Below are 18,301 nucleotides of genomic sequence, written 5' to 3'. Positions count from 1 at the left end.
GAATCTGAAGCAGGCTCCAGGCCCTGAGCTGTCAGCACAGAGCCTGATGCAGGGCTTGAACCCACGAACGGTGAGATCATGACCTGAGCAGAAGTTGGACACTTAACCGACGGAGCCACCCAGGCATCCTGAACGTTAAGGGATTTTTAAATAATTTATGATATAATTATAGGACAGGATATTATATCTCAATTAAAAATGATGTTTATAAAGAATGCTTACATGTCATGGGAAAATGATTACGGTATAACAGATAATAGTATATATCTGTTGAAAATATAAATAAAACATAATATTAAATACATAAAACAAAACTCTTAATAGAAAAACCTATGGAAGGCAGTGGACCAGAATATTAACAGTGTTTATATCAGGGTGGTAAGATTATGGATGAGTTTTGTTTTAATAATTATTTTTAATAATTAAAAAGGTAAAATGAATCTTTTAATAAATTTTATATATGAAATATGTCCTTTCACAGTCAGAATAAAAAGCAGGACAGGTTATCTTAAAAAAATACATAACACCCCAAATTAGGGTAGTCATATAAAGCTTAGATTATCAGGAAAGGAGGAGAAAAATTATGAGAAAGGTCTTGAGAAAGCCAGTGAGTGCAAGATCTTGACCTGGATGGCCAGATGAGGAGAGCAGTGTTGGCTCCACCAGTGGGCTGGCCGTATATGCAGAAGGCCTGGCCAGCAGCAGAGGGTTGTGAAAGCATGGTGACTGGTCTTGGGGAGCCTTCTAGAGAGCCTGTGTTCATGCCTCTTACTTAACCTTGAATGGTTCCTTGAGGAACCTAGGGAGATACAAAGGGGCTTTTGGTTACACTAATGTCATATGTGAAACTTTTTGACTTCCCCACTGCTCAGGGAACCCTTTCCAGATATTCACTGGGCTGGCACCTGCGTGTGGGGTGTGTTCCTCAAAGTTCCTGGAAGGGAGTTGGGGGAGGCTTGGTATAAACTAAGGCTTGTGTGCTGAATGCTCCATAGAGCTACCTATGTCTAACACAAAAGTTCAATTCCTAATATTTATAACTCCTCCCAACACTGATAGGGATGTTTCCCAAACCCTGTAATTATTGTTGTTGTCTTTTGGACACAACCTCTACTCATGCTATAAAAAAATCTCTCTGCTGTGGTTGGTTCTCTTCCTCTTTTGAGAATACTTTGTTTGTCTTCCTTTCAATTCTTGGTGGATTTCAAGCACCTATTCCACAAGCTCTGATACCTGTGTACAGAAAATAATTCTCATCAGCCCATCATAGAGTAACTGACATTCTTTTTCAATGACAAGAAAAGCTTGTCTTTAAAAGAAGAGGAAAAGTCTAAAGTCATCAAAACAATGTAATATCCTGTGTGAAATGTTGCAGTCATGATGCCTTGTGGTTTAAGTCCCTTGATCATGTGCCCTGAGTTGGTGGTGGCTGTGGATGACGGAGACACTCAGACTCTGGCAGGTGCATCTTCAGCTGCCCTCACACTTTGGGCTCCTCGGGGAGGAGGGGCTGGAGCCCTGGCCCACCGTTAGCACAATGATCCTCAGGCTGCTTCTGGCTCTCAACTTCTTCCCCTCAATTCAAGTAACAGGTAAAGAATTTTGATTTCTTTCCTCCTTTCAGTTTTTCTTTTGAAGTTTTCGATTGGCTTGGCTCATCTTAAATTTCAGACAACTTATGAAATGTAGTTTTTCAACTATTTGAAATGTAGTTTTGCTCTAATATGGCAACCTGTTATTTAGGAACTCATTGATTCTCAGTCTACAGTATGATATTTTAAGAAACATTCTTTGGAATTAAGTAAGATTTATTTAGCTAGTAGTTGACAATGTTTCAGGGAGCTCTAAAAATTATGCTTTGAAAAAAATTAAGACAATTACTATAAGAGGGTTGGTTCTGAAAGCTCTGGATTTAGACCACTAGGGTTCATATCACAGATCCATTTCTTACTAGCTGAGCTTAGGCTAGTATGTAAACTGTATGAGTCTCAGTTTTCATGTCTATAAAATGGGGATACTAGTAACCTCATCTCAAGGTCACTGTGGGGATAAAATGAAAAAAATCTGTGTGAAATGCTTAGCACAGTCAGTGCTTGGCTTGCAAGATGAATGTTAGTCGTAGTTCCTATGTCTACTCAAATTGAATTCAGTGTGTCAGAATGAATTCTGGCGTCATTGCAGAAGGTGGCACAATCCAAAATCCAAATGCTAATGGAGAATTAGTTTCTTTTACAATTGGCTGAAATCTGTTACCTTAGATTAAAATCCTTTAAATTCCCAATGGTGATGATGAAGATGATACACTTAGTGCTATTATAATGGAACTCCTTTTCAGATGAAGAGATCAAGGGGTAGGGATGTTAATTTGTCCGAGTATATACAGATATGAGTTGTTGGTTCAGGGTCTGAACCACCTTAATCTGACTCTTCAGCTCTTGACGATTATACTATTCTGCCTGATGTGATGTGGTTTACGATTTCATAGCTCCAGATATATCCAGGGTTAAATTATCTTTGAAAATCACAATTCCAAACAGAAAGAGCTTGTTGCTTTGGTGGGCTGGGGACGGGTATTCGAATCGTTCTCAGAATTTGAAAAATGTCCCGCTTGGCTCAGGATTTGTACTGATTAGTGAGCACATCTAAATAGGATAATTATTTTTCCTTTAAGGTATGTTGACTAGCCAGTATCTTCAATGTTCTTTCTCATTTATTTTGGTGGTGTGGAGACTGCATTATTTGATGTTGTTCTTAACATCATGTGCATGAACTCCAAAGGGTATAATTTCCCAACCTGCACAAGTGAAATAGTTACATATACACCCATCTATTCCATTGCCTTTTGTGCCAGTGAGCACATTTACAAACTGTGTGTATTTATAAAACGTGCCGATACAATGAAAGACATAAGCTGGTGATGAGCTAGGTTATGCCCTAGTATCTGGTGCCAAGCATTTAAAACTACCAAATATATTTTAAAAGAATTTAAAAAATTTCTTTTAGAAAAAGCTCTTTAAACTATTTTTAAGGGATCTTTAAAATTTATTTTTTAAAGATATTTAAAATTTCTCAATTTGTTACACAGTCAAGGATAGACAGAAAGGAAAGACAAGCCTCATTCTCACCGAAACTATTCAAGTATTTGTACACAAAATACTCTCCTGATGTGCTTTGTGGACAACCATCTGTCATCAACTCACTGAATCTCTTTTGAAGATATTTTTTTGTAAGATGCAAAGCTTTATATTTTTCCTTTAGAACATTTATTGAAAGAGGAGTAGCTAAAACTGTCATTAAGGATATACACATGTGGGACCTCTGTTTTCTACTTGGAGATATATCTGCATTTCAGATGCCAACTCACCCCCATAATGACTTTTAAGATTTGATACTGAGTGGCCGTCTAATGAAGTAGGGGTAGAAATGCTTTGAAATGCTTCTTCCAGTAAGAAAACTTATGAGAAAAAATAACTACAACATAAAAAGATGCATGATCCATTCTAATCAATGATTCAAAACCTGCCATATGCTTTTTGCCTCTCTGTATTTGCCTTCCATAAAGAAATTATAGATAAAATAATTCTCTTGTCACACTGTAACTGTCCTCCCTAGGATTGAGAGAGATTACTGGTATGTCTGTGTTGAAGCGTGTGTGTGTGTGTGTGTGTGTGTGTGTGTGTGTGTGTAGAACTGTTCTTTTCCACTATTTAAAAAATTTGAACTCACTGGCTCACAGCATAGCTTAAAATGTTTATTCTATGAAGGTTAAACCTAACCTGATTCTTCATGATTTTAATGACACTGTAGAAAGATCTTTACAGCTAACTTAAAAAAATATATAATTTAGGAAGCATGAGGAAACCTTAACTTAGACAAATCCTTTAAGAAAGTTACATGTTTCCTACCAGATTTGGGCAACTGTGCAGTTGAGATCTACAAATTGAGAGGATTTTGTTGGACTTTCAAATAGAGTCCAACTTAGAATTGCAGTCCTTGAAAGGGAACCAAGTTGTGGTTGATGGTAGAAGGAATGTGCATATCGTAGATGGCATTGATCATAGATTTTTCAGCCAGTATTGGTTATTTTTCACCAAGGCTAATCATCCAGCATGAAGATAAAAATCAGGAAAACACCATTTATTTTTCTATCTGAGGATTTCTTTTCATCTTTCCCCAAACCTCCACAAATAAACTGTCCAAATGTCCAGTTTGAACACAGTGGATTTCCCCAATGCTTTTGCATTTCCCTTGGCACTTCTTTTTATGAGAGAGGCATAGAAGGCAGGAGGAAGATGATTTAAAAAAAAAATCATCAGTGAAGCAAGGTAATTAAAGACTTCATTTTTAGTTCAGCAAATGACCCCTCTGAGGTCGTTGTCCACAAGAAGTAATTGACCTCTCACAGGAAAGTGTTGCTGTGAGGCTGGGCTTAGGAAAGATAAGATAGAGAGATGAGCATTGAAAATGCTATATAATCGGCAGATTGCTGTATCTCATGACATCCACTATACTGTAGCCCGTTTTTCTGACTGTTAAAGAATCTACTGGGTGTTTTGTCATCTCAAGTAAATTTGATGGACATTTCAAATGTACAGACATTGCTTAAGAATTTATTTTACTCTACTCCCACACATACGATAGGATTATTACTTTTTATTTTTTTAAAGACAACCATCCAGACAGGACTTTTATAGCAAGGACCATAAAATCAATATCAATATATCAATACCAAGGAATAGAATGAGTCATTTTCACAGACTGATTAGAAAGAGAAATTGATCTGTGATTGTAACTCTGAAGCTCTCACATTAAAACCCTTTTTATGGATGGGAGGTGGGGATCTTGCTCTCTCTTCTTTAGACTTAGACTGTCTTCCCTTTTAATGTCTTCATTTTATTTTCCTGAGTGGAGAAATGCCACACGATTACCATTCAGCTTTTACAACATGTGGTTATTTTCCTCCAAGTAGTTCCTGTATGCAGTGTGCTGACGTTTACAAAATGAAAATTTTTATGCCACCAATATCCTAGAAGACAATTCCATTGTGGTTTATCATCTCTAAAACAATAGCTCTTTATTAACTAGTACGGGCATTGATAAGGATACATGATTGCAAACTTTCTCATCTACAAATTGGAGGGCGGGCAATCTTTCAAAGCAGTTATTTTACAGCAGGTCACTTAAAAGGATAAAACCTTTCATTTTTCCCTTTCATCTTGGTTAAAGTTTTGCTTGCCTTTTTCTTCAAGAAATTTGTTACTTATGTAACTTCATAGAGGCTGGTACTTTTCTCCTTAGTAGATGGTTTAGCTGAACTCTTGGAAAAAATGACATCTGGGTGGTTTTGTGACTAACTGAAGGGGTCTCTGGTTTTTGAAGACGTGTTTAGGAATCTATGTCTCTTTTATGGTCATTTCTTGACTCTTTTGGTCTTAACATGGTGTTGTCATAAAAAAAAGAAAAAAAAAGGTACCCAGAGCTTTCAGTCTGAGAATCGTTGCATAAGAATTGGTCCGTGAAGCCGGAGAGAAGGCAATCCAGGCCCCAGGGAGAAGTGATTGCAAAGTAGGGGTCAAACTTCTTGCTTGCCACTCTCATTTTGATGATTCTGAACATTAGAAGAGAGGAACACTGGATGGAGTCAAGGGCTCGTTGGTCACTTGTTAGAGGATGTGAAAAAGAGAGTTTAGACTTCTTTGGCCTAGTATTTCAATACTCACGTCATAGGCATCTTGATTTAGTCTGTGTGTCACCATACATGTTACGTGTGTTTATATTTTCATTGCTGGATGGAAACCTGCACTGTGGTGGAGAATTTCTTAACTATGAGCTGCAACTTTATCTGTGCATCGCCATTACCGTCATCTTGTTCATTTGTCATCATCTTCATTATCTGTGGGACTTCAGCTGTCAAGGTAACTGGGTTAATGGTTCCTGATGGTGTCATAAATGTCACCCACTCATAATTCACTCTGACCTCTGATCTAATCAGGACCCCTTTTCTGCAGTATCTAAGTCAACTTTGTGGCTCATGATTCACCATGTAATGTATTGATTATAGCAGGAATTCCTGTTCACCCACTCATTCACACAAGAATCTGAATTATTGACATATCTTGCATTTTAACAGTGACATAGATTCCCTTGTTAGGAACTGAGGTGGGTGGGTCTTTTCTTTTCTTTTCTTTTCTTTCTTTTTTTGTTGTTTTTATTTGCTGAGATGGTAGAGGTTGTAGTCTTCATTGTTTAATTAAGAACACTTGTCAGATGCTGAAGTGGCAGAATATCACTGTCGCTAGATCTGCAGCTTTCATGTGATGTGATGACTTTCTTTGATATTGAACACTACTAAAAAAGAGGGTACACAATTTAAGACCAGCTTTAGGAACATCGGGTCCAGGAGGGTTCCGTTTCTGATCCACAGACTCTGTCCCATAGAAACTGGGAGAGAATGGGCATGTATAAGAAGACTGTTTCCTTTCACGTTGGAGCTCCTGGGAGGACTAAAACCAGGCTGTTACTAGGTTTCTGTTCTGTAAAGTGCCTGCTTTTTCTTGTGCTTTAGCAAGACAGGTCTTCATTCATGTACTCATTCTATAGGTATTTATTAGTATCTTCTATGTGCTATTCTAGGTTCTGTGACTGATATAAAAATCCAGTTTGAGTTTCAATGAAGTACAAATGAGAATTGTGAAATCTTTCTAGAATTTTTTTCTTTCAATTTAGTATCATTGAGAATAATTTTCTGTTCACAGTAATTTATTTTATGCCAAACAGTTACAAACAGAATTCTCCATGCAAGTGGTGGATTCAACCACAGATACTTAGAGATGGGCAAGAACTTGGACATCTCTCCAGCTATAGAAAAGCAAGTTGTGTTGATGGTTCCTAGATGATGCTCATAGAAAGGTGACTTTGCAACATGTCCTGGCATTTTTGGATGATCTTAGACTGGATCCATCTCACTTATCCAATCTACTTTCTTTCATTCCCTAATATAGGATCCTCAAACCCAATATTGCAGCTTTCTTCATAGTCGCACCTACCTGAACTCTGTGTTTATGCCCTTTCTGATGCTGCATCCCTCCTGGAACTCTCTCTCTCTCTTTCCATCCATCCAAATCCTACTCATCTTTCACTTTAGAATATAGTGCAAGATTCACCTCCTTTGAGGAAGTTCTCCTTGGGCATCCAGCCTGTGTTATGGACTTGTAAGAAGAGTCCCAATGGGAATGTAACTCAATCTAACAAATATTTAGTAAACCTCTGTTATTTTTTTAATCTCTGTTGGAGTCTGAAGGAATATAAAAAGAGGAAAAGCACTATAAAGACTTACTTAGCACACAAGAGCTGCTTGTGTAATTAACCAAGTTCTCTCTGACTTTATGATCCAGTTGAGAAGACTATACATGACAGGATATGGCAGCTGGAAACAGATAACTAACTCGGTGCAACTTCCTCATGCTGTTTGGTGCCTTAATGATTTTGCATATATTATTCTTGTAATCTGAAGTGTCCCTTACACCTCTCACCTGAAGAAGCCTTCTCTGAGACCCTAAATGGCAAAGTGAGGGACTTCTTTCCTTCTCAGGTTTCCCAAAATTGTTATTATGCATTTATACATCTTTTTGTCTGTTTTTTTCCCCTAGACTGTGAGCTCTTTGCAGGAAGAATCATGTCTTATTCATCCTGATAACTTAACAACACACTGAAGTTATAACTTATTTCAGCACAGTGCTGGAAGCATTATAGGTGTTCAACAAATACCTGAAGAAGGAAATGAATGAGTTACTACTAAAATGAAGAAGGATAACATAAATCTGCTAGTAAGATTAATGCAGAATATAAGCATTTATGGAGAGGTGGGAATTGAAGTGGATATTAAAAAATAGGATTTGAATGGATGATGTTATTAATAATAATTGCTAGCTAACACTTATTTAGCACTTATAATGTGCCAGACACTGCTCTACCCGGTTTTCCCTATATTAGATCACTTATTCTTCCCTGAAATCCTTTGGAACAATTACTATGATTATCTTATCTATAAGATGGGGACACTGAAGCATGGAGCAAATAGAGTGACTTGCCTGTGCTCACACAGCTAATAAGTGAGTAAATCCAGACACTCTTGCTCCAGGCTTCATATTCTTACCAATCCCATGTTACTTCAGGAGGGAGAAGCAATACAAATAAAGAAATTAAACAAGGCATACTGTTCCGTGTTCTTGGAACAAAGGGCCAGTCTGAATGTGTGGAGGCTTGAAAAGTTAGGGTAGAATCAGGTCAAACCAAGGATTGAATACTGATAACCCAAGTTCAGACTTCATTTTCAAGGCCTTCTGAAGCAGCTGGAAAGTTTTTGGAAGCAGGATGGTCTAGAATGCCTAGAGATTAATGGTAAGGAGATCATGTTGTAACACTCTGCACTTTGCCAGGAGAAGGGGTAGACTAGAATTTGGGTAGCAAAGGTGGGAACAGAAAGAAACAACTATTCTGCGAAATGACTGAAAAGTAGAAATTCCAGGATTTAGTGCCTGAAAGAGAGGGAGGGATTAAGAATGATGCCAAGGTTTTTGGCTTAACAGGGGAATGGTGGTATCACCACCTGAGATGAAGGTGTTGCTGTGCAGCTGAGTTTGGGAGCCAAATTGTGTTTAGTTTTAGACACACTGAGTTTGAAGTAAGGGCCTGAGATGGCAGAAAAGTGTCCAGTACAAACCTGAAGCTATGGGAGTTGGGTAAGAAGAAAACATCTAGGAATCCTCATCTTTGGAGTAAAGCTGATGTCATGAGAATGGATGGCCACTAGAAAGGAGAGAGCGGGGCGCCTGGGTGGCTTGGTCGGTTAAGCGTCCGACTTCGGCTCAGGTCATGATCTCACCGTCCGTGAGTTCAAGCCCCGCATCGGGCTCTGTGCTGACAGCTCAGAGCCTGGAGCCTGCTTCCGATTCTGTGTCTCCCTGTCTCTCTGCCCCTCCCCTGTTCATGCTCTGTCTCTCTCTGTCTCAAAAATAAATAAACGTTAAAAAAAAAAATTAAAAATAAATAAAAAATAAAAAAAAAAAAAAGAAAGGAGAGAGTATAACTATAGAAAAGCAGAGTTGAATCTTACCTGGAAAACAGCTCTGGTTAGGAGTTGGCTAACAAAGATGACAAGCCAGTGAAGGAGACATAGAATGTATTTGGAGAAATAAGAATAAGGCTCGATAGAACACCACTAAAGCCAAAGGAGGAAAGAATTTCAAAAAGAGATAGTGCTTAATAGCATTAATTGTATAAGGGGAGAAGTGAATAGTGACTTGGTGAGGTATTGGTTTTGGCTCAAAGGAGGCCAGTTGGAATTTTGGAGCTTAGACAGAATGGTGGGGAAGCGAGGTAACACTTCAAAAGGTCAAGAAAAAGTGGAGGGGAACAAAATAGAGATAGTGGAAAGAGAGGAAATTGCTAGATTAGAGACAATTGGGAGCTTATATCACCTATAATGTCTACCATTTTTTCATATATGGTAGGTATGTAATAAATGTTTGCAAACTGAATGACTTCATTACGTTTGACCTGTGGAAGAAGCCAAATGCTGTTCTTGAGGGAGGGAGTGAATAAGTGAATGTGCAGTGTTGAAGGGGTGGAGGGGAAAGAAGACCATTGGGAAATAAAAGAGGAAGAGGGAGAAAAATAAAGGAGAATGGAAGCAGTTTTCTCCAGGAGATGGGGAGGGAGATTTGGGGCACAGAGGATGGGAGTATTAGAGAAAGGAGGATAAATGTCTAAGAGGAATGAGGAAGAAAAGAAGAGATTTATAGGGGCAGAGATATGTATGTTAGTATGGAGCTAGGGTAGATGGATGATTCCATGCTGGCATACCTGACATTAAAAACTTTTATTAAATATGTGTGTGTGTGTGTGTGTGTGTATATATATACATATATGTGTGTGTGTGTGTATATATATATATATATATATATATATATATATACATAATTCTTTCAGAACAGACCTTGGTGTTAAACCTATATCAACAAGAGCTACTGGATAATACATACCTTGACTTTGAAGGCTTAGCCCATTTGTATTTTAAATTTGCTTGAACCTTCAAAAATGAACAATATGGCTAGACTTGGCCTCAGCTCATGCCTGAGATAAGAGGGTCACAAGGTTCAGAACAATCTTGCCCAACATCATGGGCAGGGCTCCAATTTCCAGTCAGGGAAGTTAATCTCAGAATCTCCATGTGTTTTTCAGAACAAGGATGTAGCTTCTTGCCCTTGGCTTTGTGGAGGACATGTCTGTTATTCTACAACCCCCCTCCCCCCTTATTTTCCCCAAACTTAAAAGCTAAAGTCACTGATTTCTCAAGGAAAGGGGATGTGATTAGAAGTTTTAGTCTGTTGAATTGTGACAAAACTTTTCTAGGCCCTCATTTCCTTGTCTGATATGTGAGGAGGTTGGATTTGAAGACATCTCAGGTCTATTTCTGGCTTAAAAATGCTTCTTACATGGAATAAAAATGCTGGCTTTTATCTGCTCTCATGAGGCAACTCAGCCACCCGCCCCTTTGTGGATGCTCTAGAGAAAATACAAAGAATTGCAGAGCAGACATCTCTGAAATTGCTTGGAGAGACTGCAAGCCAGGACATTAAGTACTAAGATGCTTAGAAATTATGGCAGGACTTGGTCTTTGCTCCCTCTCTTCCACCTTCCTGTGTAATGTTAAGGTTCAACTTAGTAATTATTTTCAAACTTCCAGGTCATGACATTTGCCTAGAAGATTGTGTATGTGCCAAGGTGGCCTCGAGGAGGCTCTTTGGAGATGTAAGATTGAATTATCATCATACTGTTTATGTAGAAAGCTGTGAAGTACTGGTTACCTACCATTTGGACTATAGGTAACTACTGTAGTAGTAGTAGTAGGTAATTACTACTAGGGTAATAAAACTGGATATTTGGGAGTGGTCTGGCAGTGTGTGTATAAGTTAAGGTGCTCTTCCTGGTTGGCCTCTTAGATTTTCCTTGTAGCATTTGGAGCTGAGAGGACAATTGAGGACTTCTGAATTGTAGGGCTGGGTCACATCACACTCATTTCCGTCACTTTGTGCTTAGGGAGCTTCAGTCCTGGAGCGCTCACACTCTGCACTCCCGGGCAGCGTCCGAATGGGGATGGATGATAGGGATGGCTACGACAGTGCAGGCAATGGCTTTCGGCAGCCTTAACATTAGCTGTTATCTTCATACAGAGGACATCCTGATGTATGTGTTTATCTCCGACTTTCTTGAGCTCTGGTCCGGCACATCTGATTCCTGGACCTTTCCTTCAGGATGCCTTACCCACCTCTCAAACCCAGTGTATCTAAAACTGAACCCTACGGCTTTTTTTTTCCAAACAAATTTCCGCTCTTCACTTACCAAATTTTGTTAACAATGCCTCCACTGCCACCCTCCCCCTCCCCACAAACTCTGTGTCGTTTCTGATTCTTGTTCACCGTCAGTGAGCACGACCAAGCACCAACTCCACGTCCGTCCGTCCTTTCCATCCCAGCCCCCTCCTCAGCTCTGGCCCTACGAGCTCACATCAGAGCTACTGCAACAGCCTCCTGATTGGTCTCTGCCTCCCCTCCACCCTCCTCCAGCTAGTGCACCCCGCACGGCAGCACTTACCACACCGTTCTCAACTCAGCTGTCTTCAATACCTCCCGTTGCCTTTCTAATAAAATCCAGGTGTCTTTTCTTGGCATTGAAACCTCTCTATGATTGCTATCAGCCATCTTTACCTATTTCCCCTTTATGTAAAAGGAATGCGCTGCTGGTCACCAATGAACCTTTATGCTAAAAGTCATTCCCTTGATCTTAGTCTGTCTAAATTTGCCCCAGACTTCATGGCCCGGCTAAAGGTCAGTCTGTCTGCACAGAAGCCTCCAGAATCATCTCATCTGGAAATAAGGCCTTTTTCACGCGACTGTCCATGACAGGGCTCCTGCACCGTACGTGGCTTTGGAGTATAGCTAATTGCGCATTTGCCTTAGGATTTCACCTAGAAGAAAGAGGCTGAGTCTTTTACATCTCCCAGGAACCTAGGACATTTTGTTCTATTACTTATTTGCTGAATAAATGCATGACTTTGTCATGGCAGAAGTCAGAATACCAAAGAACAATTTTCTGACACATTGAAATTTCTTTTCAGAAAGTACTCATTGATCGTTTTGATAATTTTTCTCTCTTCAGAATTAATGACTAGGTGCTCAGATGGGACTTTTTGCTACTGAACTATTTGACCTCTGAGTTACTTTCCGACAATTGCATGGAGCACAATAGTTTTTTAAAAGGACAAGAACAAATGTCCTCTATGCTAGAGTGTCCAGCCTGTGTATAAAAAGATGAGGGTGAAACATGAAGCTTAGATTGGTGCTGGTTAACAGCAGCTTGTTGAGTAAATTTATTAATTAGGTTTCTATTTCTATTTTTATTGCTACCTGTAATCATTGTACTTGTTTGAACTAAGGAATCTGGATTTTGTATACAAATCATCCTTTTGATACGAGTAAATATGCTTGACAGAACTGATGGTTGTACACACACAGTCTTGGGCAGGGCTGGTCCCGTGGCCGGTTTCTCTGAAAAAAGTCATTGCGTCTGTCATGGTGGCCTCCTCTTCATGATTCTCTTTCCTTCTGGTTCTGGTAGGCTTACCCTGTCCATGCCCTTTTAGACCTAAGGGTGGTCATAATTGCTGCCGTGAACCAGTTTCTAGCATTTGCCTTGTGGTTCCACACTTTTGACAACAGTCCTTTTATAAATAAGCCTTCCTCCTATTGCCCAATTTTGATCGTGCCATTTGTTTTCCGCAGGGATCCTGAATGAGACTCTCTCTCTCTCTCTCTCTCTCTCTCTCTCTATATATATATATATATATATATATACACACACACATACATACATATGGCTGGCTTTGAAAATACAACATGCTTTTTCAAAGCTCTTTTTTTGGAGGAGCTTTCCTTAGATCTTTATTCCTTGGGAAAATGGGGAAACTTTCAAGACAACAGTCATTAGAAAACTAGATGGAACAACCACAATGTGATTTTGAAAATGTAATGTGTATTTTTGTTTTCATTTTAACATGAATTTCAGAGAGTCTGGAGCCATTCAAGGTATGCTAGGTCATTCCTAGCTTTGTTTTTAGCTCAAAGAAGATGGCAAAATTCTGACAAGTGTTTTGTAGTCCTCTTTCTCACATTTGTATGAGGCAAAGCCACCAGACAGAGGAAAGAGCCACTTTCCTCCCAGAAAGCACAGTTTGTCTTACAGTTCCCTGAGCAAACACTGGATTGGCCTGTGAGCAAGCCTGCCCTTAATGGAGCCTAAAATGGAGCAAGTGGTCAGATGGCCACGTGTTAAAGAGTATCCTAGGCCTGAAGAGGAAATATACTCAGAGGAAAGTTACAGTAACTTCACCAGCTCTGTGGTCGGGAGGGAGGTGCCATACCCCAAGGAAATCAGCGTCACCTTCATACTGCGTTCGCAAACACCACAGAGCAAGATAGTTGAAAATAGAAAGCTTTCATTTTCTTGGGTTCCTGCCTGACACGTTAAATTCTGTTCAGTCAGAATTTTAAAAAAGGAAACGACGTGATTAGGATCTTACGATCTGATTTTTAAGCTGCAAAAAAAAAAAAAAAAAAAAAAAAACCCAAAAAACCTCTGATTGTGATGTGCAGAGATGGAATCCAATAAAGTTCTTGAGAGGTTCTGAAAGAAAATCACATTGTCAATTAAAGATGTATTATATTTCTACCTACTGCTTCCTTAACGTCTCAATGCAAATACCAGTCTTGAGTGCTGTCTACTCTATTCTCTAGTTCACTAGCCCTAGGTGCTATTCTGTTTCTCTGTGGTGCTATGATAAGGAAAAGGAAAGATGGCATATCATAAATTAAACATGATACATATATGTAATTCACAGGTGTCCTGAAGAATTTTCCCAGTGAGGTTTGAATGAAAAGTGACTATGTTTCAACTAATGTTCATGTTCAAAGTGTTTTGTGCAAGTGCATTACAGGTAAAGAAAGTTTGAAAACACACTTTTTCTACGGGTGCCTGGATGACTCAGTCAGTTAAGTGCCTGGCTTCAGCTCAGGTCATGATCTCACAGTCTGTGAGTTTGAGCTTCCATTAGGGCTCTGTGTTGACAGGTAAGTCTGGAGCCTGCTTTGGATTCTGTGTTTCCCTTTCTTTTTGCCCCTTCTCCACTCATGGTTTGTCTCTGTCTCTGAAAAAAGAATAAACCTTAAAAAAAAACCCAAAAAACCAAACACATTTTTTCTAAATATGACCATGAATCACCAGAAATCACGTGAATCTGCTGAATGCACAAAGTTAGTTTTCTATTCATTCATGATTTAAAGCATTATTTCTAGAAACGTAAATAAATAATCTTAGCTGTTCCACTATTTGTGTGACCTTGTTTAAAAAGTCACTTACTTTTTTCATTTTCAGTTATCTCTTCTATAAAATAAAGGGTTGGCTTGGATTATTTCCAACATTCCTTCCAGCTGAGCACTTTTTGCATGATGGTACTCCAGCAAAATGGTGGAGAAAATTGAATTTAATTTGGTTTTATCTTGATCTCACTCCATTTATTCCCCTACTCAATTGTGTTTTCCTCCCTAATTCTCACTTCTAGTACCATCCAACTATCCAGTCCTGCTTTCAGATGATCTAGGATCACTCACCGAAATTGTGTTGAAAATTTTACACAATGCAACCCAGAGGGAAAAGAACAATACATTACAAGTCATGAAGCATGAGCCACGTCCTTAAGGTCACTTGTCCTAAAACTTGGGCAACTTATTTGGCCTCTTTAACCTCAGTTTCCCTATCTATAAAATGGGCATAAAAATGGCTGTCCTATATGTTTACTTCAGAGGTTTATATGGAGTTCATATGAGATAAAATAGGAAAAAGCATTTTGTAGTCCTATGACTGTAGGCCACAATTACTAATTGAAGTCAATATATTCCCTACATGGCATTTTAGGATTCATCTTCTTTTGAAATCTAAGCATTAACTGAGCTGGTGAGAAGGGTCCTTCCAGGGTCAGGGTTCCTTCTCTGGTGCTTAGAACCACACCTTAGAGATGGTTATCCGGTTCACCTGTGCAAAGAGTTGACAGCTATTAATGTAGTAATTGACCCATTTAAAATAGGGAAAAAGGGAAAGTTTTTTGTTTTTGCTTTTGTTTTGTTTTTTTGTAACCAGTTCTCATGGAAGCACATGTAACTTCCAATTTTCCAAAAGTCAACTGTATCACAAGATTCACAGATTATCTATGGGAAATCTTTTAGTTCTCACTGCCTTGCTTATAAGGAACAGATAAGTACATTTTCGCCTCCAATCTTATTCTTCATGTTGCCTGTTGTTAAGGAGGAGTTGTGAGGGAGAGAGGTTTGAGGTTATAGCTTCCTGTCCCCACACCTTTAGCTGATTTAGCTGCTAGGAAAGGCTTTGAAAGCAAAGCACTAAATTCATCATCAAAACAACTTGTCAATTCAGTTAGAGAAATGTCAGTCAAGCGAATCTTTTGAAACCAGAAGCAAATACAATTGTTGAATTTACAGTATTTTTCTTTTAATGTAGTAGGTTTGACCTAGGTGGACCTTGCCTAAGCACTCGCAAGAAGGAAACCAAATATCCACAGGGAAAGGCTTGGTCTGCTAAGACCAAATTAACCTGAGAAGGATGTTTTTCACTCCTAGCATGAACTAAAGAGCAAAAAGGAATCAAATAAATGTTAGTATGGGGAAGCTAGATATTTCTCTAGTTTTTTTGTGAGTCTAGGTATGTTCTTAAATTTTACAATGCGTTCTTAAATTATTTGAAGTACTGTGTGGATTCCCTGAAACTCAGAGAACCGAAATACGTATCAAAGTCCAATGTCATTTGTTGTTTCCGTTATTGGTTGCTATGACTTATCCATGTTATTGCCCCACTCCCCTAGAGTAAGGGGTGTGGATTTTTACAGTGCTCCATTTTAAGAAAAAATAAGAGGAATCAGAATTAAGGTGTCTACTGTAAGTTATAATGATCACATATATTCAATATCACTTAGAGGAATTGGTTATCTTTTTCTACCACCAAAAGTGAATTTCCTTCATTGAGTGTCTCTTTAAAGCAGGTGTAGATTTTGAAGTCCTATGAGATGGTTTCACACTTAGGCTTCTCTGAATGATTGACATGAACCAAGGTGGAACCAAGGGCTATCAGGATATAAATGTTGAAAACAAGAAGTTCTGTCAGCCAATCCTTAACTTGGGTTGAACCTTAAGCTAGAAACCATAGCCACATGCTCACACATATTTGGCAAACCACTTGAAGCATAGCACCTAATTTTAATATTATGTGTTGACATGGAAGACAGAGAAAAGTAAACATTGACAAATACATTGGACGTCTCTTTCATCAAATGGCCATGTAATCAATATTTTTCAAGCTTTTTCCTGACACAGTATTGGTACAGGGAGTCACACACAAAAGGATTATTCCTTCCCTCTTGCAGTTGTTGGATGTGCCATCAACCGAGAGAATACCGAATATGTAACAGCCAGCCAAGACACTGGGATCTTGGATTGCTTTTCCCTGAGAAATTTCTCAATTTGTAGTGCTGAGGTAGAATATGTTCAGGAGATATCCCAGCAGTCTTAAACATGCTGAGGTTTGACTTTGGAGGCTCCACGATAAACAGAAGGAAAATATTATCACTATATTATGCTTTGTGAAGGAAAATCAGTTTCAGGAGAGGAAGACTACCACTTCTCCTTTGTGAAAACAGAAAACACCGAACAAAGTTCCAGGCAGTCAACTGTGTTCCCAGGAACCTTGGAGGTAACTCACATTTTCTTTGCAGTGATCTCTTAGGCTGGAAGAACGTCTTTTCATAGCCCAGATGTATAAACTTTACCTCAGTTTCTGAGCATAATGAGTGAAGAAGAGATGTAGGCAAAACAGTATTACTTACTTGGTTGGTCTGTGGGCCTGAGGACAATCATTTTTAACTCCCCTTCTCCCTCACTCCCCACATCTAAGCCAATGCTGAGTTCTGCCAATTTTTTTTTAACTGTTCCATCTTTATTAGAAAAGAAACCAGAAAAAGGGAGTGGGGCAAGCCCAACCCTAAATGACCCCTCCACTATGACACAGGCAAAGCCCAGCTCATCCGGGCATCAAGGTGTGGACATGGCCACCTAAACTGGGCGTGGACATGGTTATACAAAGTCAACGTCTCATAGAAAAGGTTGAGTTCTGCCAATTTTAACTTGTAAATATTTCTTGAGTTCATCCACTTCTTTGTAATTGTAGTTCAGGCCCTTATCACCTCTTGCCTAGACTACTATGATTGTATCCTAATGGTCTCCATGTTTTCTTACTTATGCCCTTCAAATTTACCTTCCATTAATTTTTTTTATTTATTTTTGAGACAGAGAGAGACAGAGAATGAACGGGGGAGGGTCAGAGAGAGAGGGAGACACAGAATCCGAAACAGGCTCCAGGCTCTGAGTGGTCAGCACAGAGCCCCATGCGGGGCTCGAACTCACGGACCACGAGATCGTGACCTGAGCCGAAGTCGGCCGCTTAACCGACTGAGCCACCCAGGCGCCCCTCCATATTTTTTATAAAATGAAATCACCTTTCTGCTTACAATGCTTCAATAGGTCCTCGTCACCTGCAAGAGAGAGCCCAAGCTATGAACTCTACTTGTTTGCCAATCTTGTCTTTTATAAGTCATGGTCCAGCAAAATTGAGGTAGCTATAATTCTCTACCTCTGTCATACTCTTTCTCACCTCCTTATCTCCTCTGCCTAGACTCTTCTTTTTCTCTCTTTGTCTTATATTCCCTGCAGTCCACTACTTCATGCCCCATGTCCTACCACACAGTCTCCTACTTCACCCCATCCCTGACACAAAGGCTCATCTTAGCTAGGCTTTTACTTAATAAATTTGTTGAATAAGTGTATGCATACGTCAACACTTAGGTCAGCACTCACTTTCAGAAATCCTGAGCTGGTTGTCCAGTCACACCTAGAAACACTGTGCAGATCACTGTGCCAGTATTTTAAAAGTAGCCGTTTGTTTACGTATCTTTCTTTCCCATCAGGCTGTAAGCTGCCCAAGGATAGAAACTGCGCCCTATTCATCTTTGGGAAATGAAATTTTCTCTTCTGTGTGCATCTTGGGAAGGTGTCATATTCTGAGTTACACAAGAATATTAAGCAAACTACTGGAGTATAAATGCTAGAGCTTCTCTTCCTTC

The 18,301-nt window shown here is 39.3% G+C and overlaps 1 protein-coding gene across 2 annotated transcripts in view; it reads left to right on the top strand.

The window, feature by feature from the left end:
* Nucleotides 1-1,380: 1,380 nt before the first annotated feature.
* Nucleotides 1,381-18,301, top strand: part of CD28 (CD28 molecule) — a 29,982-nt gene continuing 13,061 nt past the window's right edge. Inside the window, exon 1 of one of the 2 annotated variants that reach the window (XM_053905798.1) lies at nt 1,381-1,462. In XM_053905798.1, the coding sequence (XP_053761773.1) occupies nt 1,381-1,462 (82 nt within the window). Of the gene's footprint in view, nt 1,593-18,301 lie in introns of both variants that reach the window. The other variant, XM_019446294.2, reaches the window with a different exon arrangement.

Source organism: Panthera pardus, unplaced genomic scaffold (assembly GCF_024362965.1).
Source record: "Panthera pardus isolate Hobbes unplaced genomic scaffold, ASM2436296v1 HiC_scaffold_10, whole genome shotgun sequence".
Taxonomy (NCBI): domain Eukaryota; kingdom Metazoa; phylum Chordata; class Mammalia; order Carnivora; family Felidae; genus Panthera; species Panthera pardus.
Note: the sequence above shows the minus strand (reverse complement) of the source record. Positions and strands in the feature narration are given on the sequence as shown.